The 26,333-nt window shown below is 32.3% G+C and overlaps 1 protein-coding gene and 1 long non-coding RNA gene across 3 annotated transcripts; both read right to left on the minus strand.

Moving 5' to 3' along the window:
• Window positions 1-4,751: 4,751 nt before the first annotated feature.
• LOC140037668 (uncharacterized) lies at window positions 4,752-7,395 on the minus strand. 2 transcript variants are annotated; one of them, XR_011841640.1, is made up of 2 exons: window positions 7,001-7,395; window positions 4,752-5,285 (listed from the first exon to the last, which is right to left on the minus strand). It is a non-coding gene; the product is annotated as an uncharacterized lncRNA (long non-coding RNA). The 2 variants fall into 2 exon arrangements; XR_011841641.1 differs by having other exon boundaries at window positions 6,996-7,395.
• Window positions 7,396-12,930: 5,535 nt separating this feature from the next.
• On the minus strand, window positions 12,931-21,590 carry LOC113734858 (ribulose-phosphate 3-epimerase, cytoplasmic isoform-like). The gene is made up of 9 exons (XM_027261605.2): window positions 21,381-21,590; window positions 15,798-15,970; window positions 15,650-15,654; window positions 14,504-14,566; window positions 14,278-14,384; window positions 14,079-14,176; window positions 13,831-13,923; window positions 13,697-13,738; window positions 12,931-13,355 (listed from the first exon to the last, which is right to left on the minus strand). The coding sequence occupies exons 2-9, from the start codon at window positions 15,909-15,911 to the stop codon at window positions 13,200-13,202; spliced, it is 678 nt and encodes a 225-aa protein (XP_027117406.2). The 5' UTR covers window positions 15,912-15,970; window positions 21,381-21,590; the 3' UTR covers window positions 12,931-13,199.
• Window positions 21,591-26,333: the final 4,743 nt, after the last annotated feature.

Below are 26,333 nucleotides of genomic sequence, written 5' to 3' on the forward strand. Positions count from 1 at the left end.
ATGGTCGGTTGGGTTTTGACGTGTCGGTTACTATTCATGGTCGAATCCGGTTTCATTTTTCTTTATTTGGACATTTTGACTTGTTTATGAGCATTAGTATGTTCCGAAACATCTTGGATCGATGTGAACTAAACCGTTAGTCCTGGCGAGAGTTGGGCGAGCAGTCCGCTAATCCCTTTGGTTCGCCCTAGGGGAAAGTGGGGCTGTCACACCTTAGCATCATTAACATAATATAACCATTTCACATTTTTCTTACCAACCCAAAACACAAAAAAAAAAAAAGGAAAACTCTCAAACAAATAATAGGCAAACGAATGGATTCTAAGAAAAAAATGATTTTGCGTGTTTTTTCCCTTTAAGAGATATTTATTGATTCAGATTAATATTTTAGTGTGAGTTCCACTCCAAATTTCGTCTACAATCCTGACCAAAAAAATATGCTCCAAATTTTGTCTACATTCTTGACCAGAAAAAATAAAAGTCCCTTTAGTAGCCACTTATATAACACTTTTTGTACGAATTCATTGCTATAGTTTATTTCAAATTTGCCTCAAATGGATTCTAACAAAAATTATTTTGCTTGCTTTTTCTCTTTAAGAGATATTTATAAATTTAGATTAACATTTTAGTATGAGTTCCGCTCCAAATTTCATCTACAACCCTAATCGAAAAATTTGCTACAAATTTTATCTACATTCTTGACCAAAAAAAAATAAAGGGTATTAATAAGCATAGTGTACCGAAAATTTTCAGGTAAATTTTGTCCCAAATCTCTTTGTATTATTGAAAGATGCTTGGTATTAATGAACATAATTTGATAAAAAAAAAAAACCCAAGATACATTTTGCTCCAAATTCCTCTATATTAACGAAAAAATGGAAGCTTTCTTCGTTGGACACTTATTTAATATTCTTTGGATACATTAGCTATTACTATTTTTATGCACCATTTATTTATTTCTTTGTTGCTAAAAAATAATTATGCTAATATTTTTTGTGTTAGATGTGCTGAGCTCCAACTGTTTCAATGATTTTAAATAATAGAAAAATAATGTTTAAGTTTATTCCATATATATTCTTTTTACATTAAAACAAAAATAAAGGATCTCTTGATTAAACACTTATTCAATACTTTCTAAACAAATCTACTATTATTATTCCTTGACATTACTTGTATATTACTTAATTTTAATAGTATAATAATAATGATATCTTTTATATTGGATATGGTGAACTCCAATTGAATAAACTTGACATGATTAAAAAAAATTCAACTCTTAGATTTTTCTCTAAATTTTGATTTTTTTTCCTTTTTTCCTTTCAATTTTGTTAAACAATTTTAGTGTTAATTATGCTCCAAATTCCTCTGAATTTCACACAAAAAAATTAAATCATTTACAATTGAATATTGTGACCTTCAGTTGAATATAGAGCGCATGATTAAAAAATTCATTTTATATAATTTACTCTATATTTCTTTGCATTTTAGATTTTTTCCTTTTCCTGTTTAAATTCATTGAAATATTTTATTGCCAATTCCACTCCAAATCCCTTTCTATTTAGATTTCTCTGCATTTCAATTTTTTCTCCTTCTTTTGTTTATGAAATAATTAAAAAGATTCCTTCATTTTTAATGTTCTTTAGACACATTCATTGCTACTATTTTTATCCATTGTTTATCTATTTTTTCATTTCAATAGTATAACAATGATGCCATCTTTTTTGTTCTATATCATCATCTTTGATTTTTTTTCAATTATTTTAATTTTCCCTCTATTTTATTTCTCTTCAATGTCCTTTTTTTCTCAGTAATTTCTATTAATAAGCATATTGTACCGAAGAATTAAGTAATAAATATTTTTCAACTTAATAAATATTTGATACTAATATTATTAAACTTCAACAAAAACCAACTAACATCATGACTTCACATTTTTTCTATTACCATATAACACATGCCAAACAAAAAGCACCACCAAATCATGGACAACCTAGTTTTTATAGTATAACTGTAGATGATGCTTCTTATAATGGTGTATGCATTAGGACATTTGGAGATGATTTCTCTCTAAAAAAGAGTTAAGTATTGAAGGAAAAATTTTTCATGTTAGGTGTTGTGCATGTACTTAATCTTTTAATGTAGGATGATCTTAAACAACTTGGTCATGTGATTGTTGTTGTTAGAGAGGGAATCAAATAATTGAACAATTCAGAGTCTTGACTCATTCAAGTTGCCAAAATTCAAAAAAAAAAAAAAGAGCTTTAGTTATCCTCTAGAAAATTAATTTTAAATTGTCCAACAAGGTTGAATAGAACGGCTTCAACTTTAGAGTTCAAAGGATATCTTTCCAAGATATAAAGATATTGATCGTGGATTTCATTATGTTTCAAGTGAATATGAGTGGATAAAAATGGTAGAAGTATATGAATTTTTGGGTATTTTTTGTGAAATCACTATGATGATTTCTGAATCTGAGTATCCAATTGCTTTATAGGATTAAGGAGCCTTTTAATAAAAAAAATTTTGATAATTCTAACCATATTAGGGTTATTACTATAAGTATATCTGCAAAATTTAATAAATATTGAGGAGAAAGCAATCTATTGCTATCATTGGATACTATATTGGATTAGAGAAACAAAATAATTCTTGCTAATCATACTTTTTCAGTTACTTATTGCATGGATGTAGCTCCCACATTCATTGCTGATATTAAAGAGATTCTTTAGAACTTTATAATGAATAAATTAATGATTAATATGCTTCTATATTTGATTGAAACAGTACAAATGCTACCTTGTGTTAATAACTAGATCCACATTGTTCATGGACTAAAAAAACCCAGTCTTGTGTAAGTGTATACTCCTTCTAACATTGGTTTATTTATTTGGATGTTTTTATTGTATTTAAAAATTCTTTATGTCTAATTTTTTAGAGAATTTTGTGAACTCAAACTTCTTGAAGGCTGAATGAATGTTGACTTTGTGGCTAGTGCTTGAATATGGAATATTGAATCTAAACTTTGAAGAAATTTTGATTTGATGCAAAAATCTAGAATCTTGAAGAAGTTAACTCATGCTTGGAATTCGGATTTGGTCCTTGATACCTTGTTGAAAATTAAAGAATTAGAGAAGAAGCTAGTTTTCATTCAAACTTTCACATGTAGTTTGGAGGTTTGGAGCTAATTGATCTTAAAATTGTTTAAATTTGTTAGTGTTTGTGAATTGTGACTTTTCCATTTGTTTGAAATGCATTTTTTGCAAGATTCTGCAGAATATGTTAACTACTAAATATTGAGTACTGCTAAAACTGGTCATAGGTATTTGTACAAGTGTTTTTGTACTCAATCTCACTCGAGCTCATACAAACGAGTCGAGTTCGAACTCAACACAGGTGTTTCAAATTCGAGCTTGAAGTTAGATTTGATAAGTAGATCTCCAAGACAATTTAAAGCTCATGCACGTAATCAAGCAAGCTTGAGCCTACCTCAATAAAGGTATGAGTTGAGTTCAAATATCAAATACTCGACATGATTAACAACACTATAGAGATATTATATTTTCTAAAAGAGTAAGTAAATGAGAATTTGATTTGTTATATAATTCAATCAATCTTTTAAGGGATCCTATAAATATCATTCATAAGATAACAAAGCAGTTTTGAATTAATCTCAAAGATAACATCCTTTATATGATGTTAGACACAAAATCTAGTTTCTTATAATAAAGCCATTGCCTCAACTTCCATATTTGATTTGTAACCAAAGAAGGACTAAAATGCATGAAGAACACGATCCTGATGATCTCGAAGAATATCACCAACTGTTACAAGACCCCAATTTCTTTAGAATCTCCATCAACCTTCATTTTAAGCATATTATTAAGGGATGGATTGCAAATTACAGTAAGATATCTTTGTTGTTTTTGTTTAAACATATTTATTGTTGGATCCTTTTAAACAACCTTAGTGCCATTTCTCAAAATCTTGGGAATGGAATGAGTTAAAGACATATCAAACAAGATATTTGAGACTAAAGATAATCTATTACATATTCATTTTGATCTCCTTAATAAAAAATTTTATTCCTACACTTCCATAGTTTTCCAATAAGTCAAAGATGGACATACAATACAAATGATTTCTAAAACTATTGAACTAATTAAAATAGCCACCATAACTAAAGTGTTGCAAGTTATTTAGCTCTTTTTCTCCTTCAATCATGATTAACTTGATACAATTAATTGTGATTATTTAAAGGAGTTGTTTCTTTAATGAAAATTGGAATTTAACACTAGTTCAAGAAAGTGCTAAACTTAGAGAGTATACTCACGAGAGCGGAGATGCACTTTTGTACCTTTTGTGGCTTTGTTTCATTTTATAGAAGAAATAAGCTTGTAATTAATTTCATAACCACGAGAGTAGGTATGGTTCAACTACAAGTATAGTTAATTCACTATGAGAGTAAGTTTCACATATATAAGAAAATTATGCCATAACTAGTCGAGATAGTAATGTTCAAGGTCCTGATACGAAATCTCCTAGGATGAGAGAAATTCACAATCCCACAGGAAAATGCCAATTCGCAAGGAGACAGGTTCGAACAAAATTTGGATCGAATTTGGGTAGGCCAACCCCAATTTGGGTGAATACCAAATTGATACAACACTCAATCCACTCAAGAACACACTCAAAGTGAATCAAGATTTGGAGTTAAGCAAGAGAATCCATTCAAACTTAGGGAAAATCTCAAAGGATTAATGTCATGAACTTTCAACTGAATAACCATGTTCCATACAACGTTATTTAAAAGAGATAGCTTTCTAGACTAATTCCTAAGGATTGGACCCTAATAACCAAACAAACTTGACTCAATAATTGGCCCATTAAACTCAAAGGTTTAACACAACATTGGCCTTTTTATTGATTAAAAAAATAACTAAATAAAGAGGTTAGTTTAAAGCCAAACAATAATTAATTAAAACGGTAAAATGGGAAAAATCCTAAAAATCATGATACGATCCGCAAAATCTCCTTACTAGCAAACAACTACTCGGACGTGCACGCGTCTTATCTGACACAAGTCTTCTAGTCACAATGTTTTTGTGTTCAGTCACAAGATGTACCAACGACTTATAGTACAAAGTCTTCTACCCCCTCCTTGAACAAACACTTCAACTAATTATTCGCTCTGCATCCATATCATTCCCTTTCTCTTTAAGAAGATTTGTCCTCAAAATTTTGACCTTTTCTTGCCGAAAATAATTGTGATCACCTTGCTCAAATCCCTGCAAAGTAGCCATAAAAGAATGAAATCGAGGATAAATTGATGGGCTAGCAGAAAATATTGAGTCCTACGATAATGACCCAGTCAACAAACAATTAGATTTTTTTTCTGCAACATTTGTTCTCCTTTAGTTTGCGTTCACTCTCTCTTTTTCTCCTTGCCAACTCCTTTTCATATTACCATTTCAAATACAACTGGTCCTCATACACTTGTTGGGGGGGTAAGTGGAGTAAGTGTAATTTTCCTATCCTTATATTTGAAAGAACAGCTATTAGAAAGTTTGCTATAATTAACTCTCTTGTCAAACTGCCAAGGTCTTCCAAGTAGAATATGGCTTGCTTGCATAGGAACTATGTTACACAATAAATCATCCTCATACTTCCCAATGCTGACAACCACTAGAACTTGTTTTGTAACTCGTATCCCTGCATCATTGGTAAATCAGTGTCTGATATATGGGCTCGGATGATTAATTGTTAGTAGTGCAAGCTTATCCACCAAGATTGTACTCTCAAAAGTTTGCACAACTCCCACCATCAACAATTAAGCCGCACACCTTATCCCTAACACAACGTCTAGTATAGAAGATATTAATGCATTGTCTCTGGTCTACTTCTGCCTTGACTTGTGCATTTAAAGTTCGAGTAGTCATAAAGGAAAGTTTTCCAAGTGCACGTTCTTCATCATTAGACTGATTTTCAATCAAAGAAGGCGTTATTTCAAACTCTTTCTTTTCTATAGATTCAATTTGTCCATTTAATCGCCATAACCCGTTTGTTTGGGCACTTGAGAGCTTTGTGACCACATCCCTGACACTTATAACATTGGATATCCTGACTCCAAATAATAGAAACTGGAGTGTTGCTTGAGATTTTAGGTGTTTCCACCTTAAGTTTTGAAGGTACTCTATCATCACTTGACACACTCCTTGTTCTTGGGTTTATAGCCACCCCTTCTCTTCAACTGTCTCTCAATTTTGATAGTCTTTTGCACCATCACCTCTAACTCCATGTAGTGCTGCAATTCAACTACATATGCGATGTTTGGATTCAACCCCTTCAAGAATCTAGTCATTGTAGCCTTTGGATCCTCTATCACGTCTACCCTCATCCTCGCCTTTTCTATTTTTTTATGGTAATCTTCAATAGTTAGATCACTCTATACCAAATTTTGCAACTTTTGATGGAGGTCTCTGTGGTAGTAAGTAGGGATGAATCACTTTCTCATCAAAGCTTTGAGCTCCTGTCAAGTACTAATAGATCACTCACCCGTCCTTCTTCCACTGATAGTTAGCTAGTCCCACCAAGTGATTGCATAGTATGAAAACACCACCACAGCCAACTTAACTTTCTGCATCTTAATGTAATTATGGCAATTGAAAACAAGCTCCATCCTACACTCCCATTCTAGGTTAGTATGGGGTCAAATTTCCTTTGAAGAGAAGGGATCTTAAACTTCGCTCCCTTTACTGCGGGATCATTATCTTGATAGCTACAGTAATCATTACAGTACTCTTGTCTTTTTGAATCAACAAGAAAAGGTAGCTACGAAATTAACACAATCTAAACAATGAAGAACACAAAAAACAATGAGAAACAGATAAGAACACTATGAATAGAAGATTTAAAACCCTAAAAGCACATAAACTCTAATTTACGATTTTTTAAAAAAATGACTAAAAGGAAAAACAAAAAATTAAAAGGGATATGACCTCACTTTGAGTCAAATCTCTAATACCAACTGATACGAATTCCCCTAGGATGAGAGGAATCCGCAATCCCATAGGAAAACCCCAGTTCGTAAGGAGACAGGTTTGAACAAAATTTGGATGGAATTTGGGTAGGCCGGCCACAATTTGGGTGAATACCAAATTAATACGACACTCAATCCACTCAAGAACACGCTCAAAGTGAATCAAGATTTGGAATTAAGCAAGAGAATCCACTCAAGTTTAGGAGAGACCTCAAATGCTCAAAGTCATAAACTCTCAACTGAATAACCATGTTTCATACAGCGTTATTTAAAAGAAATAACTTTCTACACTAATCCCTATTGATCGGACACTAATAACCAAACAAGTTTGACTCTATAATTGGCCCATTACGCTTAAAGGCTTAACACATATTGGCATTTTTATTAATTTAAAAAGTAAATAAATAAACAATTTAGTTTAAAGTCAAACAATAACTAATTAAAATAGATAAAATAGGAAAATCCTAAAAATCATGATATGATCTGCGAAATCTGCGGAGTAGTAAATAGCTATTCTGACGTGCCCGTGGCTTATAGTACAAAGTCTTCTGTCCCCTCCTTAAATAAACACTTCAACTAATTTTGTTTGCTCCGCATCCATATCGGATCCAAAAATTGCATTTACATGAGTAGTTAGGAATCAAGACCTAAGGAGTTTTCATTTGCTATTTTCTTGCACATTTTAGTTTAGTTTTATTTCATTCAATTTGTTAATCGTTTAAATAATTGAGGAACTTCAGTAGCACCAATACTTATTCATTCTTCCTTGTGGATTTGACCCTGGATACCCTATACTTAATTTTGACCTATATACTTGTAGAAAATCACGTGTGAGGTATTTAGAATTTTATAAATGTAAAACTTGACTCTGGATTGAGTTTAATTTTATATGCATGTCCCCTACTCATCAATTGTCCAAAAGCTTCTAGCATCTTGACAACTCCAAATTAGGAGCCTAAGGCCACACCTTTATACAACCCGGTTAAGTCACCGAAGAAGAATAGTTGATTTATGAAATCTCTTAGTTATGAAAGAGATGTATTATTATGAGGTTATAAGCACTGAATTCTAGTGAAATTTTTATGAGCTAACCCAAAGTTTGATTAGTATGTAGAGACTAAGTACCACCAAAATATAGATATTTGAAATATTAAGAAAATTGAAAGAAAAAATGTCAATAATTCTTCCATATACTTAAATTAGACTAATATAAGCCTTTTGGCAAGAACTTCAAAATTTAAATTCTAGGCTAGAAACTTGAAATTTGTTCTTCTTGAGAAAAATTGATTTTTTATCCACAAGGAATTTGGTTTTGAAACTATTTTTATTGTATTCAAATGGGAGATCCTTCATTGTTTATGTGAAATATCTTACGTAAATGGAGATGTATAGAAAAAATAAACTTCTAGTAGCCTAAATATTGTTTTCCGAAACATAAAGAACCAAATTGTTAATACCTAAACTTGTCACGACATTCCTTCTTTTGACAAGTATCCATCCACGTGTCTCACAACCTCACAAAATGTTAGGAAAATGTGTCACCACCACTTGAGCAAGACGTGTCATGACCCATGATATGCGTGTCAATTTCATCTCATCATATGTTTACTCACCATTCTTCTTGAAATCCTATAAGGACGGCCTCTTCCTTTCATTTCTAGCGTCAGAACTTAAAGAACCACTGATTTAATGTTCTAGTAGATTAAGGAGATGGTGTCAAAATAGACACAAACTATCCTAGAATAAGGAAATTCATTGAGTGGTTACTATACTCATGTTATAGTAATAACCATAATATGTTGGATTTCTTGTTACACATGGAGCATTTTGTCTCAGAAATGCATTTATAGTGGTAGTTATATTACTCTCAAATTGAATTGGACAAACTAGAATAAATTATTGATACTATTGAGTGCTAAAAAACTACTATATTGCATGCTTTTATCTATTTTGAGTAGTAGATGATAGTTCAAAGTGAACACATTTTTCATCTTTCTATACTGTAGATATGACTATTTGCTTATTGAGGAAGCTATTATTTTTGTGGATTCGAATGTGTACTTTATCTTGTCAAAAAGTTTATTTTTACTATAGAAGAGATCACACAATCTGGTTTTATTTCTTGGGTTTGGTTAGTTCTTTGAATTTGTTCTTGACAGTGAACTGCAGCTCCCTAAGACAATCATTGCGACTCCTTTGTAGGGGATGTTGCAATTGCCAAATATACTAATCAGTGGCTTTAAGTTCTAATAATGATAATGAAAGTTGTCAAAATATACTCAAGATCTTAAGGTTTCGTTTGGATTGAGAGATTTGATGAAGGATTTGAAATCTTCTCTAATCCCTCTAATTATTTAGATTATTTAGAAGGTATTTGAAATCATAAATCTCAAATTATTATAGTGTTTGAAATGTATTTTGATAATTGGTGAGTTACAAATTCAAAAACCTCTTAAATAATCCAAACAACTAGACTTATTTGGGTGGATTTCAAATTCTTTGTCAAATCCCTCAATCCAAAAGAAGCATAAGAATTTTAGATCTAACAATCAGATCTGAAATAAATTCAAATCTAACAACAACATAAGAAAAAAAATAGAAAAATCTCACTAGGAACTCTTAAGAAAATAGAAATTTCTCATTAGGAGCCCTTACGAGAAATAGAGAACTCTCATTAATAAAATATAAGAGAGAATTTATTAAAAAAATAAAATAGATTAAAATCCATGGGAGGAAGACCACACCATGATCTCCCTCCTAAAGAGAAGGCCTTCTCAGAGGAGGAGAAGTAGATAGAAATTGGAGAAGAAGAGAAGCAACGAGAGAAGTTCTTTTTTAGAATATCTTCAATAATGTTAATAATGAATTAGTCATGTCTAGTCATATGTCAATTAAATCAAATTTCAAAATAAAGAAGCAAAATAGTAACTAATTTTAGACAACAAAATTAAGAACTAATAACTCACATGCTAACTAATTAACTAGTAAATAGAAGAAAAATTTTTAACTAGTAAAAAGATGCAAAAATTTTAAACTAAAAAAATAAAACTAGTCGAAGCACCCAATTGTAATACTCTCAATTCCCACTGCATCTAAGCAAACAATTATAATATTTAATTTTTTTTTGTAAAAGGTAACAAATTTTCTTTTTCTTTTTTGTTTCTTTGTTAATTAGTTATTAACGTGCCATTGTGTGAGTTATTGTTATTGTCCAAGGTTATTTGCTATTTTGCTTCTTTTTTATTCATTCAACAAACCTCTATATGCACGTGATTGATTACATCAATATTTAAAAAAATCCATCAATTGTCCTAAATTTGCTTCAAATTGGTAAAATTGGGTACTAAATTTGCTCTTGCTAAAACTTTAGAAGCTACAACTGCACAAGTGCTAAAACATTGAGGATCGGATTTGCTTTTACTTAAACTTTAAACTTTAAGAACTAAAGCTATACAAAAGCTAACCATTAGGGACTAAAGCTACAATTTTTCCATTGTGGAATTTACTAAAAATTTTTTGAATAATTCATTGGGAGGGGCTAGATCTACACCCTTACATACTAAATCCACACCCTATACACTTATTAGACACTTATGCCATTGACCTTTTTGCATTAAATCAACACTTTGTTATAATATTTAATTATCTTGCTATGTAATAAATAGAAGGAATAGTAACATCATTTGCCAGAAAAAAATTCATACCTAAATCTTTGTTTAAGCCTTATATAGAAATTCCTTTTCTTGTTTCTTTTGTTCCAAAATTTATGTTTCTCTAACATTGTTTTAATTTTTTTCTCTTCCCTCTTATGTCCTACTAATTTTTTTAATTAAACTTTCTTTAAAACTTAAATGTAATCAAATGGTAAATATGAGTATGAAGTCAATTTGATTGCATATTTCACCTTGAAACTTGCTTGATTTTAATTTTATGGAATTGAAATATGTGAACATTTTTGTTTACATGCTTATTAGTAATTGAAAATTTTGGATTGCTAAATTAAATTTTAAATGACTAAATGTTCTTAAGCCCGTGTAAAATATTCAAAAATATTTTCTTTTACAATGTAACCTTTTGTTTTTTCTTTTTTATTATATAATTATATGTTTCTTGAAACTACAAGAAGCGTCAAATAAATTTAAAATCTAAGGGTATAAGTCTCTAATAAATATATAAGGTGTGGATTTAGTATGGAGAGGTGTGGATTTAGCCCTTCCCGAATTCATTTATAGGAAGTTCTTAATTACTTTTAGTATCTATTGAGTCAGTTAATTTAGAAAATTTTAGTTATCTCATTGTTTTTGCTTATTCATATCCGTAAGTATCGTAAAGGAATGTTTTAACATTTGACGATCATTGGATAGGAATTTAGATAAGAAATTAATAATTCTATAAGATTTCGACAAAGGTTTTTTCTTAGGGCACCAAATAAGCACAGAAAAAAAGAAAAGTGAATCAACTATTAATCTTTTGAAATTATCACCCATTTCTTGAATTTGAATACTTTTGCACATCTAACTTACTTTTTTTTTTTTTTTACTAAAAATATAACATTGGGTTTACTACTTATTTGGTGCCTTTAAAGAAAAAAACAAGCTAATACGACACAGAAGGATTGGACTATAAATTTATTATTTGACAATAAAAGATAAAAAATCTTCTCAAACTTGGATATCATTTATGATGTGTACATGCTTTAGTCCATCTCACAAACGTGATGTAAACTGGAAATTATACATCCTAGTGCAATTTGGTAGCATTTTAACGGGTAAAATATTATGTTTCATTTGCCTTGTTTGAAAAGCCATTTTGCACAAAAAAAAAAATGGTTACGTTTTTTCATAAACACATTTTTCAATCATCTTTTTACCTCATATATATTAAATCGCTGCTGTACATATTTTTACAAAAACTTCAGAAAATGGCAATCCAAACGTTGTCTTGCAATCCTGAAAATTGTTGCCATTTTTCACTAAATGGTGACAGTGAGTGCATGAGCTACCTATCATTGATTGTCCTCTAACTAGAGTAAATGGATGAATGTACACATGATTACAACTCTTACTTAAATAACAAAACAAAGACAACAAAAACCTGTAGAACACACCTCCTAAAGCTTTTTCTCATATAAATAAGAAAACTTACATGAAAAATCTGAATTAATTGAACTGACCTCCTTTATATGTTTTTAAGATTTTTTGTTTTTCTTTTTTTCCCCCTAAATTTTCTGTTTTGTAATCCTCTGAGTCCTCCGTACTGCTGATTAGTTGACCTATTGAGGCTGCGTTGCTTTCAATTACTAATTTGTAATTGTACTCATTCATTCCCCATGAAACACATAAATTGCATCCAATTCTTATATTTAAAAAACAATTGAAATCGTCCCCCACAATATAAGCAGCCTCAGCCCAACATGAAGAGGGCAATTGTGCTTGAAATGATTTATCGAATATTATTGGAAATATATTGATGTTAGTTCAGTTGCACCATTTGCTGGGGAGTATTTGGATAAGAGAAATTATAAATAATGTAATTTTGATTAGAATGAGCAATTAATTTGTGAAATCCATCTTCATCTAATTAAAATACTTGAACAGATGTCAAGTCCACTTTACACACTTTAACTATACTCAAATTTTCACTTTGGCCCTTAAATCTTAAAATGGGACACTTGTTATACCTTAGTTCATAAAATATAGAATTTGTCCATTTTAGTTCCTAAAGTATCAAATTTGTTCCACTTTAATCCCTAAAGTATATCCACTTGGACATAAAATCTGTCTCACTCCTTTAATATTGTTATTTAAGTGGAACCAATTTTATAGTTTAGGGACTAAAATGTTACATTTTTATGAACTAAAATGGAAATTTAGGCAAAGCAGAAAGGTGCAAAGTGGAATTAACCCTTTTGACAATAGCCATAGCATGAAAAATAAGAAACTCATCAATGTACAATTATTATATTTGACATTATACAACAACGCCTCACATATTGCTTCCAAAGACCGAAAAAAAAAAGCCACACATATCAATGTTCAATCTAAACACAGTACACAACAAGAGTGGTCAAACACGGTAGTTTTTATTATGAAATTGCTACAGCATGCAGATATGTTTATTTATGATTGCTCAATCACTGTATGAATTTTTCGGTGTCTCAATCTCAATTGATCTTCTGAGCTTCCTCAACGCTCTTTCGCATTAGGGATATAACCTGTGCTGGCTCGGAAGCCCCAAATACCGAACTTCCAGCAACAATACAATTTGCTCCTGCTGAAGCTGCTATATCAATGGTTGAAGGTCCCAACCCACCATCAACCTGCATAAAATTGAAGTAGACGTCCAAATTGAGAAGAACTCAGTCCAAATTTCAAGTTTTCTATTAAAGGTTAACTCAACAGTTTAATAAGAAATCGTATGCAAGACAAATAACTGATAATGAGCCAAGAAACAGTTCACATTATTACGGGGAGAAAGATAAAAGAACACCAAATTGAGACTGTTAAAACTAGCTAAAAGAAAAAAAGAAGTGTTCAATTTGTTCTGCCTGGGATGAGAGAACTGAAGGAATTGTGTGTTCTTCAGTAAGAAGATGGATGATAAGCATCCTAGTAATATTAGTTAAAAGCATTGAGAATGCAGGAAAAAGCTGAAAATCACCTCTATATCAAGAGATGGATACTTCTGCCGAAGTGCGCGAACCTGAAATGCAAGTTGATAAATACAGCGTCAATAAATAAACAGGGCAAAGATGATGGCCACCTACATGTGATAGAAGTGTCAGAGTACAGCACCTTATCCATTGTTTCTGGCATAAATTTTTGCCCACCAAATCCAGGTTCAACAGTCATTACAAGAACCATTTCCACAGGAGTTTCATTTTCAACCTGTATAAACAAATGGCAACTCATCATTATCAAGTAATTCCAAATTGCGCATGTTCAAAAGGTAACAGGAGAAAAGAGTTTAAGAAACATGAAAATTTTAGCAGTACAATCCAATGAGACACATCTTGTATGAGATACACTTATAAGACATATACCAGTGGATAAACTTCTTCAATTGGTGTTTTAGGCTTCAAGGCAACACCAGGTCTCATGCCTTTTGACTTTATTTTTTGGATAAGTTCTTGCCAATTATCTGGAAAAATTGTGGGAGTTTGGCCTCAATTTAAAGTCTAAAAGGAAAACAAAAATGTGACCAGAGAATATAGATTGCACCAAAAAAAAAAAAAAATTTACCTTTCGATGCCTCGACATGAAAGGTAAATCCCGAGGCACCGGCCTTCCCAAAAGGTTCAATATAATCAAGAGGATTTGTAACCATAAGGTGGCAATCCAAATATGCACTACAAGAGAAGATTACAACAGTCTTCCATCAAAATCACCAACAAAATTTAATTAGCAGAAGTCAGCTTTAAATTTGAAACTAATTAATTAAAAGGGATATAAAAAGTAAGGATTTTACCTAGTGTGCTTTCTCAGACTTTCAATGACCGGAGCACCAATTGTAAGATTTGGGACAAAATGTCTGCAAAAGCAATCAGATGCTCTATCAAATGGCCCTCCAACTAAAATCAGTTTAAAAAAAATGGGAAAATCATTCAAAACAGTCCTCATATTTTGTAAAATAACTTTTTTTATCCCTTACTTTTAAAAGTGTAATTTTACGTTCCTTACAAATTTACATTGGTCAATTTTGTTCCCTATCTAGATTTTTGACTAGTTTTTGGCCGCAATCTATCACGTGTCTTGCATATGATCATTTTTTAGGGGTAAAATTGTCAAACATATTTTACATAATCTGATCTCTAGTCTCTCATATTTCACAAAATGAAATTATTCGTCCCTCACATTTCACAAAATAAATTTTTTCATCCCTCAAATTTTGCAAAATAAAAATTTTCATCCCTAATTGATCATGTGTGCGACAGTATTTTCTTATTTTTAAAAACTTATATATATATATATATATATATATGTTTATTTGATTTCACCTGAAAAGTATAGATAGCATGTAATATATGTGTATTTGATTTCATCTACAACTACAATAAGATGTAGATGAAATCAAATACACATATATTACATGTTATTCATATTGTTCAGGTGAAATCAAATAGATATATATATATATATATATATATATAATATGAGTTTAAAAAAAAAAAGGAATTATTCGCACACATGATTAATGAGAGATGAAAAAATTCATTTTATTAAATGTAAGGGACGGAAAAATTCATTTTTTGAAATGTAAGAGACGCAAAAATTTATTTTGTAAAATATGAGGGGCGAAAAAAATCAAATTATGTGAAATTTGATTTAACAAATTTGCCTCTAAAAAATGATCACGCGCAAGGCATGTGCTGGATTCTAACAAAAAACTAGTAAAAAATCTAGGTAGGAACCAAATTTGACCAATGTGAATTTATAATAAACGTAAAATTACATTTTTAAAAGTGAGATAAAAAAAAATTATTTTGCAAAATATGAGGGACGTTTTGATAAATTTTCTCTAAAAAAATTATTGAAGTACTAAGAGAACTATGAAGTTTTTTTTTTTTTTCCTTGGTTTGAAGTGATGGCTTCATCATCTGGAAATCCAACCTACCCGTCCTGCAAAGCCACAGATCAGAATTTCAAGTTCAAACTTACTTTTATCCAATTTTAACCTAATGTTCAAGAGAACATAGCCAAAAGGGGGAAAAAAGGCTTGAAACAATAGAAGCCTATATTGACGTTATGATGCATGTTAGTACCATGATGTCCATATGAAGCCAATCAGCACCACAGTGGAGCATGCGCTCTGCCTCAGATGCCAAATTGGCAAAGTCTGATGATAGCATCGATGGTGCGATTTTGGGCTTCACCATTGCTGAACCTCACACTATTTGCAATTATCCCGTTTCTCAACTTTGATTAACTCTTTATGCTGAAATTACACAAAGGATCGATTCAGACAAATACAGTAATTTCATATCCTATTCTTTAAAAAAATTAAAAAATAAAAAGAGGAGGAGGAGCATGTGCATACAATGCCAGTGACATGTCTAAAAAGCTCAAAAACCTGCAATAGGTCCATATTTCATGTACCTACCACGATCACCACATAAATCATATACAATCATTTTGAATGCGGGTTCATAACACCAATAAGTATTGCAAAGGTTCTCTTAGAACTCTGAACTTTTCAGGGATGTGAAGCTGACTATCAATCTCAGATGCGTAAGCTAAATTCCAAATCAAGAGGCTACAGAGGGAAAACATTTTCAACCATCAAATAACTTACAACACCATACCATATCTCCATAGTAATCAGAACTAATAAAGAAACTCATCTTGACGGAAAACTCTGAAAACTGTAAACAACGAAATCAATAAACCTACTTTCTGCATCCAATCCACTTAGAAAAAAATTAAACTTTGTGTGGGGCCAATAGTTTTCATTTCCCATCTCATGGAAATCCCTTTTCACTCCACCTAGCTTTATCCCCCTCTAGGGCTCAATAAATGCACTTAAAAACGTTAACCAAAAGGCACCAACAAATACTTATGCATCAAAGATAGACAAATCACAGTTTTGCACCTAAGCATAATCCTATTCAATTAATTGCAGGATTCTACATATATACACCCTTAATAAGTTAAAATACACGTATGACCATGGAATTTTGTGATCATGTGATCGCCCAACACCTTATCAAATTATTTCTGGGTCTTGATATTACAATTCCCACAACAAAGAATAATATACATAATAAATTAAATGACTAATCAAATGTCATATCCTATTCATTAAGAAAAAAAGAGAAAAGGCATAGGAATATCTTATCAAAGAAACTAATTCACACTTCCCAAACACACATTTTGTAGTGCTCATATCTACATTTCTACATCATCAAAGCAAGCAACAATCCTCATGTGCTCTGTTGGGGACTGGACCCTAGGGCACAATTCACAACAAAATCAGCTTATCAAGTGGCCAACGACATTCAAGAGCATAGGGAAGGGGAACACAGAGGATGGAAGAGAATCTGGAAGCAAAAAGGTCCAGGACGTTGGCAGTTCTTGCTCTGGTTAAGTAGGCATGGGACATTGCTCACTAATGAGGCAAAAAGAAAGCAACGTATGCAAACTGCTGGTAAAAGACCCACTTACTCAGAAACACAGAAAAAAAGAGCATATCTACACATTTTGTAGATATGCATTAAGAAAAAAAGAGAAAAGGCGTAGGAATATCTTATCAAAGAAACTAATTCACACTTCCCAAATACACATTTTGTAGTGCTCATAACTACATTTCTATATCATCAAAGCAAGCAACAATCCTCATGTGCTCTGTTGGGGACTGGACCCTAGGGCACAATTCACAACAAAATCAGCTGATCAAGTGGCCAATGACATTCAAGAGCATAGGGAAGGGGAACACAGAGGATGGAAGAGAATCTGGAAGCAAAAAGGTCCAGGACGTTGGCAGTTCTAGCTCTGGTTAAGTAGGCATGGGACATTGCTCACTAATGAGGCAAAAAGAAAGCAACGTATGCAAACTGCTGGTAAAAGACCCACTTACTCAGAAACACAGAAAAAAAGAGCATATCTACACATTTTGTAGATATGCATTAAGAAAAAAAGAGAAAAGGCGTAGGAATATCTTATCAAAGAAACTAATTCACACTTCCCAAATACACATTTTGTAGTGCTCATATCTACATTTCTATATCATCAAAGCAAGCAACAAAATCAGCTTATCAAGTGGCCAATGACATTCAAGAGCATAGGGAAGGGGAACACAGAAGATGGAAGAGAATCTGGAAGCAAACAGGTCTGGTCAAGTAGGCATGGGACATTGCTCACTAATCAGGCAAAAAGAAAGCAACGTATGCAAACTGCTGGTAAAAGACCCACTTACTCAGAAACACAGAAGACACTTTGCATGCAGTATGAGATTGTAACTGGATAGAAAACATATGGAAGCAGTTGGTAGACAAATCGATGTGGTCTGTTTTCAGAAGCCAAACTTTGGAAGAATGGATTGACTGAAATCTAAAGATGAAACATATGGGGATAGATCAGAAGTTATACTGACATATTTTGTTTCAATAAGTAGTATATCATGCCTGGACAGCTCGAAACTTCTTAAATGTGAAAGGTGGATTGAGAATTAGTGCAACCAATCTACTAGAGCTCTGCTAGAGCTGGCAAGACAAGCACAATCTGGATTAGAGAGACGAATTGGCAGTGAGCAAGTGGAATGGAAAAGCATCAGCAGGAAAAAGCTTTCCACGGGCTGGGTGAAAGTCAATGTGGATGGAGCTTTGGCCGCAAATCCAGGCAATGCAGGGGAAGGTGGAGTTATAAGGGCTGAACTGGGGGCATGGAGGAAGGGATTCTGCTGCAATTTGGGCACAGCTAGTAATATAGTGGCTGAATTCTGGGGTATCATTCATGGGATTGAGCTAGCATGGAAGGAAGGTTATAGGAAAGTTTAATTAGAAACTGAGTCTCTGTCAAGTATTGAGGAACATAACACAGATACTCCACATGCTAACCTGATCAGGAAAATCAAGGCAGGGATGGCAAGGAACTGGGATATTAAGCTGGCACATTCATGGAGAGGGGGAAATATGACTGCAGATGAGCTGGCGAAGATGAGCTTAAGGATTGAAGATTCTAGATGAACCACCAGAGGCTGTTAGGAAGTGTCTGTATGCTGATGTCACAGGGGTAGCTTTTTCTAGATTAGTTAGTGTCTGATTGGCCTTAAGCCTCTGAAGAATCAAAAAATAAAAAATGAAAAATAAATAAATCAAGCAATAATCCCAAAAAAAATGCAACAAACACAAGTTTTAAAATGCTCATAATAAAAATAAAAAAAATGGAAAATAGGCTGATGACAGTTTGTAACTCTGTGATAAGTTACAGACAAATCACCGCTCGATTTTCGGTAGGAAACTGACAACCAGCACCTCCTGTTTATCCATTCCTTATATTTGACTCATCATTCCTATGCCCGTGTACGCTGTGTCTTTCAGCCTCAATGTTCTTTAACCACTGCAGTTATCGTCTCTCCATGGATGACAACATCACTCATTTCTGCTAAATATTTTTTTTTCGTCAACATTCCTTTTCAAAAACTGCTACCATTTGTTTAGTCCACTTAAAAAAAGTGGATACAATAACAAATGAATCAAGAAAAGAACTTTCATATTTTGTAGGTTTGGATTGTATAATGTTGGGAATAATTATCTAAATACTAAAATATTTGCATATACCGGTTAGGTTGACATCTGTGAGATTCAACCTCATAGTGTCTGCGATCTAACTACTACTCAGACAATTCTAACATTACAGACGTTTGTAACTTCACATTTACAGACTTCTGTCTGTTCGGTTTCTGATATTCTGAAAAAGAAAACCGATAGTTTTGTTAATCAGACATAAACCCCATTCCATCCTGCCTCTCCCCTGTCCCCTCCAAGTTCTCCTCTTCCCATAGCCAACTCCCTCCATCTCCATCACTCTTGCGTCCACCACATTTCTCCACCTCTCCTTCCCGATGGTCCTGCAAGTCCAAATTCCCCCTCTTCTTTTCTCACTCTACATACGCCCTAACACTCCTCCCTTTTGCTCATGGTGACCTTGATATTAACCATGTCATCCATATTAAACTGCATGTCCATGCCAGTTTCGTGCGCAAGGTGTGATGAATAGTATTAGTGTGCATCTGTGCTTCGACAAAAGAGTGATTTTAGGATGGAATCATTTGATTAATTTAGGAGATTTCTTGATACATGAGATTTTCCTGAGTTCTGTTAATTCTGTTTCTAAACTGCCCACAAAATTATGGAATTTGACGAGCATCAAGTCAAGGTCAATACCCAAACGAAATCAAACAAAATCCAGAATCCAAATTTTCCTAAAAACCCAAAAAACAGTTCAAGAAACTCAAATAACGAAGAGAACCCTGGTTAATTGAGGAACAGAGAAAGAGATCCAAGAAAGATTGGAACGAGTCGAAACCAGAAATTGCAATATTGAAACTTAATATATATAAAATTCAGAACCATTAAAAAGTAAGCGAAATTCAAGGAGCTCTTCTTTCGTACCTGGAATTTGAATCCCTTTTAATTCTCCACGACTGTGAAAATAGACACTATAAGGCCAATCCTAGTGTATCAGAAGAGTCTCTTGCTGATGCCTATAAGGCGAACAATTATGACCTAGATGCCACAATTGACATGTTGACCCACCTTGAGGTAAGGGTCTGAATTATTTTTGAGATCAAGAATTAGAGTTCTGGTATAGAGGCAATTAGAATTTATATTCTTCTGAGAGTTTTGTTTTTATGTTTTTATTTTTGTGTGGTGAACTTATTTATTAGGTAAGTGGAGATTGGATTGGAAGTTATTTTATTGGTTTCTGGGTTTAGGTCCAGTTAGAAGTTTTATATGCCTGATAGTAGTATGCTGTGAAACTGCACTTCCTACGTAGCTGATCTTTATAAATGTTCAGTTATGACTCTGCTATAACTCCTAATGCAAGGTCACAGTTCATGGATTCTTGCTACCATTGTTATGACTTCATTCAGTATAGTACTAATAACAAGAATGATCAAAGTTTTCCAAATTGTTCCATTTCTTATATTCCTATGTGTATGATCTGTGAAATTCTACAGTGTTTGACTAATTAATGCTGGATCTATAATACAATATTTGAGTACAAATACACAGCATGGCGTCTTCTTTATGTATGTAATTTCTGAGGTATTGGATGATGCAAAGGTGGTATAACATTGGGCGTGCCAGACATAAATACAGCAATTGGAACTGTTATGAGGTCTCAGAAATTTGGGTTAATAGCATGACTACCATGACGAGTTTAAGGACCCCAGTTCCTAACTTTCGGGTTATGGGTTTTGTTCACTGGGTTAGGAAACATACCCCCAATCACAATTTCCCATTGCCCTTTTCACTCAAAGCTATTTTACTAGCTATGTTCCTCACACGTACCACTCACAAAAATTTCACAAAATCACCTCTTGATTCTCTTCCGGTCCCACTGTCACAGAAAATACAACATTACATTTGCCTTTCTCAGCCTATTACGAACCCATACATACCCACAATCCAATCCCACTAAAGCCCTTTATCTTGTACAAGAAAATGTTGATAAAAAATTAATAAGGGTAAAACCCACAAGTAAGCAGAATCCAAAAGTAGGAGATGACTCCATCCATAAATCAAATGAAACCCAAAAAAACTGGACTGAAATTTTTGGCAAAAAAAACAATTAGGGCAAAACATTTGGGGGAAAATTAGGGAGGAAAAAGAGAATCGGCATACCTTTTTTTGTAGAGAGTTGCTGCTAAATGTAGTCTTCTATTTGCTCATTGCCGAGCCAAGATCAATTAGGAGGTGGCGAGGAGATGTTTTCGGCAGAGATGAGGAGTAGTGTTATTTGGTTCTAAGTGTTGGCTATGGGCTGGTAGTGATGTTTTGGTAGAGTGAATGAATAAACAAGACCACCAATGGTTGGTTTCACTATAAGTGTTCAATATCAATTCCGGCCTCTCCTCTGACTATTGACTTTGAATAAAATTTCAATTCTTTAGATTTCCCCCTTACTTGTTCAGTACCAAAATTTCAAACAAAGTTTTTTTGTTTCTAACATTTTAGTACATATAATATTTTACTAATATATTATTATTTGCTACTTGTAAATATTTTTGTGAAAATATTCATAATGGGTGAGAAAATTATGTTGCATTACTACAAGTGGCAAATGCACCTTGGTCCTGCTTCAAATAGTTAATTTTTTTTATGACATCAAATAGTTGATCCGATATTAATATTGATATCATTTTCTCAAAATTGTGAACTAAATTACAACTTATTTATCTTTCTTTCCATTATTTTTGCCCAATACTCCAGAATTTTGTTTTGTTATTTTATAATAAGGAGAGATGATTTGTTTCAAATGGTTAATTTCACTTTAAATTATTGCACTAATATTAATTTACATGACAAAATTTGAGTTCCTATCAGTTAAAAAATTCATTAGAGAGCAAATACAAAATAACAATTGCTATAGTATATAAATATTTTAAATCAGATCATGACAAGAGAAAGTTGTCACTAACTAGTTCCATTATTATCAGTGACAACAACAACCAAGTTGTCAAAGAAAGGGGAATTATTACTAACAATATTTAGATAGTCGTCGCTGATGTAGTTTGGCGCGATGTGGCGGGAGTTCAACTGTAATGACAATCCAAGGTCATCACTGATGCCTTTGCTCCTTTCAGTCAATTGTGACAACTTTTCCTGTTGTGGCTAATGGGCCCCATTTTGTGACGACTAATTTTCGTCACTAGGAAATGTTGTCATTAATAATCAAATTTCTTGTAGTGACTATTATAATTTGGCATTTAAATGCCTCTTAAATAATTAAAAGAAAATATACTAAAATAAATATACAAAATTAAACAAATAAGGCAAATAAATAATTAAATGAAATAAAAACATTAAAAAAAAAAACATGCAAAAACGCACATAAAGTCACATAGGGGCACATAGGGTCAAATAAAATCAAAATAAAGGATTAGAGTGTACTTCCCTTGAATTGACGACCTAGTGAAACGAAATTACTTATTTACCTTCCAAAACAATAAAATGGTCAAGGCATCGCTTTAATTAACAAATAATTACAAGAAATAAAAATAAATACGAAATTGAATCAATCAAAGCATTCAAATAAAAGCAAGGTGGCGTTTGGTTCGCACATCGGAACCGGATTCAGATTCGGAATTGGATATCATAGGTTTGGAATGAGGTCATTCATTCCAATATATTTGTTTGGTTCAAGCACCTGGAATGTGTATCATTACTATAGTTGATATTTGGTTTGTCGACTCTTTCGGAATGGAATATAAGAAATTTTCACTAATTAAATATATTAGTATAAATATATTAGTAAATTTAGTCTAACTGATTAATAATTTCTATTAGTAAACATGTATAATTATTAGTATAATTGATAATATTAATTATATTACATAAATTAATATACATTATATAAGACATATAACTAATAATATTATTATTATAAGTTTGTAACTAATTAATATGTGGAAAATCAACTGGTTTTATATGTATGTTAATTACAATTAACTCCCTTGCCTCTTTATTATTTTAATTTGTATTAATCCCTTCTTATTAGTAAATACAAGTGTTATAGATAAGTCAAACGTGAACTATACACGAAAACTAACTAGTGTTTTTTGTGCCCTCTATTAGAAAGAAAAAAGAAGAAAATTAAATTTATTTCTATATATTTGACTATTCCTTAGACTATAGTACAAACTCCCCAGCTTCACTTTTTCCCTTATGCTCATGTCTTCGTCATTATAATCTTGTCACTTGAGATTACTTGCCGCTATATTACTTGAGCCATCATTTATGTTTGCCCCACAACCAAAGAAATTTTTTTTTCTCTTCTAAATGTTTAAAACACATCATTTTAGTATTTTACCTAATAGTAAAATACAATAAATACTAACCCCTCGTTTGGTAGATGGGACTGCCAGAATGGAAAGACCTTTCCACCCAAAATACATTTCAACCAGAATAGAGTGGCAGGGGAAAAAATTTATTATTCTAGGATTTGGTAGATAAGTCAGAATGGAATGTTTACCCAGTTTCCAATATGTGATATAATTGATATCTAAATGTTAGAATGGGATATACTAAATACAATTTTGACTTAATTGCCCTAGGTTGGTTTATAAGATGTAATATGTCTTATTACTTTTATTTTATTTGTTCTATAATAGTATTTGTCTATTTATGTGAAATTTTGATATTTTTACTTTAAAAATTAATGAGGATTGATATTAAAATTCTTCAATTATAATACTTAATTCGTTCTAATATATGGGTTTCTAAGTTAAAATTTTGCATTTACTAGCAATAAATTAGCAACATAAAATATAAATTACATGAAGTCAAACAATTATAATTTATTTTCAATTTTGATAAGATCCCAAAACAATTCTTGCACAATGCTCAAAAGTCAAAGAATAAAGTATTTTAAAATATTTTTTTCTAGTGAAAGAAAATAACTATTTTAAATACGAGGAAAATTAATCATTATAAAAAAATTACATTCAAATATTAATTGAGCTTACAAATTGCCTAAGATATCACGATGCAGTGTAAAGATTTATAAGGATAAATTTGACATTCTACCATTTAGGCATGTTATGATGAAGGTGGAAAAGCTTTTCCTAAATTTTTTTAAGGAATGGAATTCCAGCAAAAAGTTGGAATAAGCATTCCAAGAGGAAAAGTTTTTCCCACTTAAATGTACCATACCAAACGCTGTAATGGAATGGACAAGTTGGAAAACATTTCTTTTCCAGGCCATTCCTACATACCAAATAAGCGGAAAGTGCTTATTGAATTAGATAATATATAATAACAAAATTTTGAAATATAATTATCTATTTATTTGGTTCATAATTCGTGATAAAAGTGTCATCATTTGTATTCATGTCTTCCATGATTTTTTGTAGAGAAATTTTTATATTTTTTATAAACATATTTTTTAATCATTTTTTACCTTATATACATCAAATCATTACAGTAAATTTTTTTTTTTACGAAAACTCTTAAAAATTGCAATCCAAACCAAACCTTAATCCGTACTCCTTACCAACAGATTGGTACAAACTGCTGTACCATCTCGTAGAATTTTTTGGTGTAAAAATGGATGACAAAACCAACCACAACTCTACAGTGGCAAGCCCCAAGACTTTGAAGTCGTGAATTCAAATCTGTCTTCTTCACTCCCATTGCTTAAGTTCTATTTTTCCTTACTAGAAAAAGATTTTTTTTAAAAACTTTGCCGCAACAAAATCTACAAAATACATTATCAAATTGATGAGCTTATCATAGATTATATTTCTTGTTCTAGCAGGGGAGGGTTTGTTAATGAATTTATCATATTGTTTGATTTATGTCAAAAGAACTCGAATACATCAAAAGGACCGGAATATATTTCCAATAAATATTACATCAAGTAAGAAAGAAGGAAAATATTTCATAATTGATACTAAATCTATATATTTGACTTAAAGAAAGCTTATATTTGACTTAAATTGGATGCCGTGTTGGCGGAGTCTCAAAGAAAGCTTAATCTTATGCTCGAGTCAATCTATGAATGTATTGATAATCTAGAAACTTCAAGGAATTCCTCTAAGAAATCTGGAGGAAAACTACCTTTGGATGAATCTTGTGATTCCATGCAATCTACCTCTTTAAAGCCGATTTATACAAGAGGTGACAAGAAGGCTCATTCAACATCTTCTGGGCCTAAACCTAGAGTTGAACCATCTCATGAGAAGTTATTTTGGGAGACATATCAACGTCTTCTACACCAAAAACAAATAGAGTCAAATAGATGCCATCAAAGCGAGTCTTCTAATGAGGAGGTAGCCGAGTCTATTCCTAACAAAGGGGTATCTCATCCTATTGAACCATTTGTTGAAGAGGTTCATAATGAGGAAATAATCAAAGGCATTGAGCTAGAAAAGGAAATAGAAATATCTGATGAGATGAGTAGTAAAACGGAAGAAAAGAGAGAAAGTGACCTGATTTTGAGCAAAAATGTGAGGGCTTATTGTTTCCCTAATGAACTTACCTTTACATTATTTAGTGTTTCTTCTTTTATGCAGATCAAGCAAAGTCAAGTAGGGTTGATCTTGACATGTTTCATTCCAAAGTCAATTGTACATTTTGCAAGTTTCCATAGAGTTTGTCTTTTAAGAGTTAAATCCCTTTGGTATCAATTCAAGGAACAATGTCAATTCAGATCTGTCCACATCAATGGAGAGTTAATTCGAACTCATCTTGAAGGGAACATTCCAAATTTTGGGGTTGGTTGTGTACCAAGGGTTCATTTGAAGAATGAGTTCCTCAATGATCATTGCCACTACAATTGTCATCTTGGCCTTAGCCCACATGAAGCTCCAACTTCATCAAAGTTGCCTTGGTGTCTTGAAATATGGACGCAATCGAGAAAACTACCTTCTTAACTTCCACCAACGTGGGGGTCTCCATCAGCAAGGTGTTATCTTGGTCCGTCACCAACTTCGGGATAGTGTCCAAGGACTCATAAGAGAAGGAGCACGACCTGCTGTGAAGAGCCCCTGAAAAAAAGAGATTGCCTCCCTGCTAATGAGGTCCTCAGAATCTACCCAGTCGCCATTAGAACTACGAATCCTATGAATGATCGCC

The sequence above is a fragment of the Coffea arabica genome, chromosome 3c, assembly GCF_036785885.1.
Source record: "Coffea arabica cultivar ET-39 chromosome 3c, Coffea Arabica ET-39 HiFi, whole genome shotgun sequence".
Classification (NCBI taxonomy): Eukaryota; Viridiplantae; Streptophyta; class Magnoliopsida; order Gentianales; family Rubiaceae; genus Coffea; species Coffea arabica.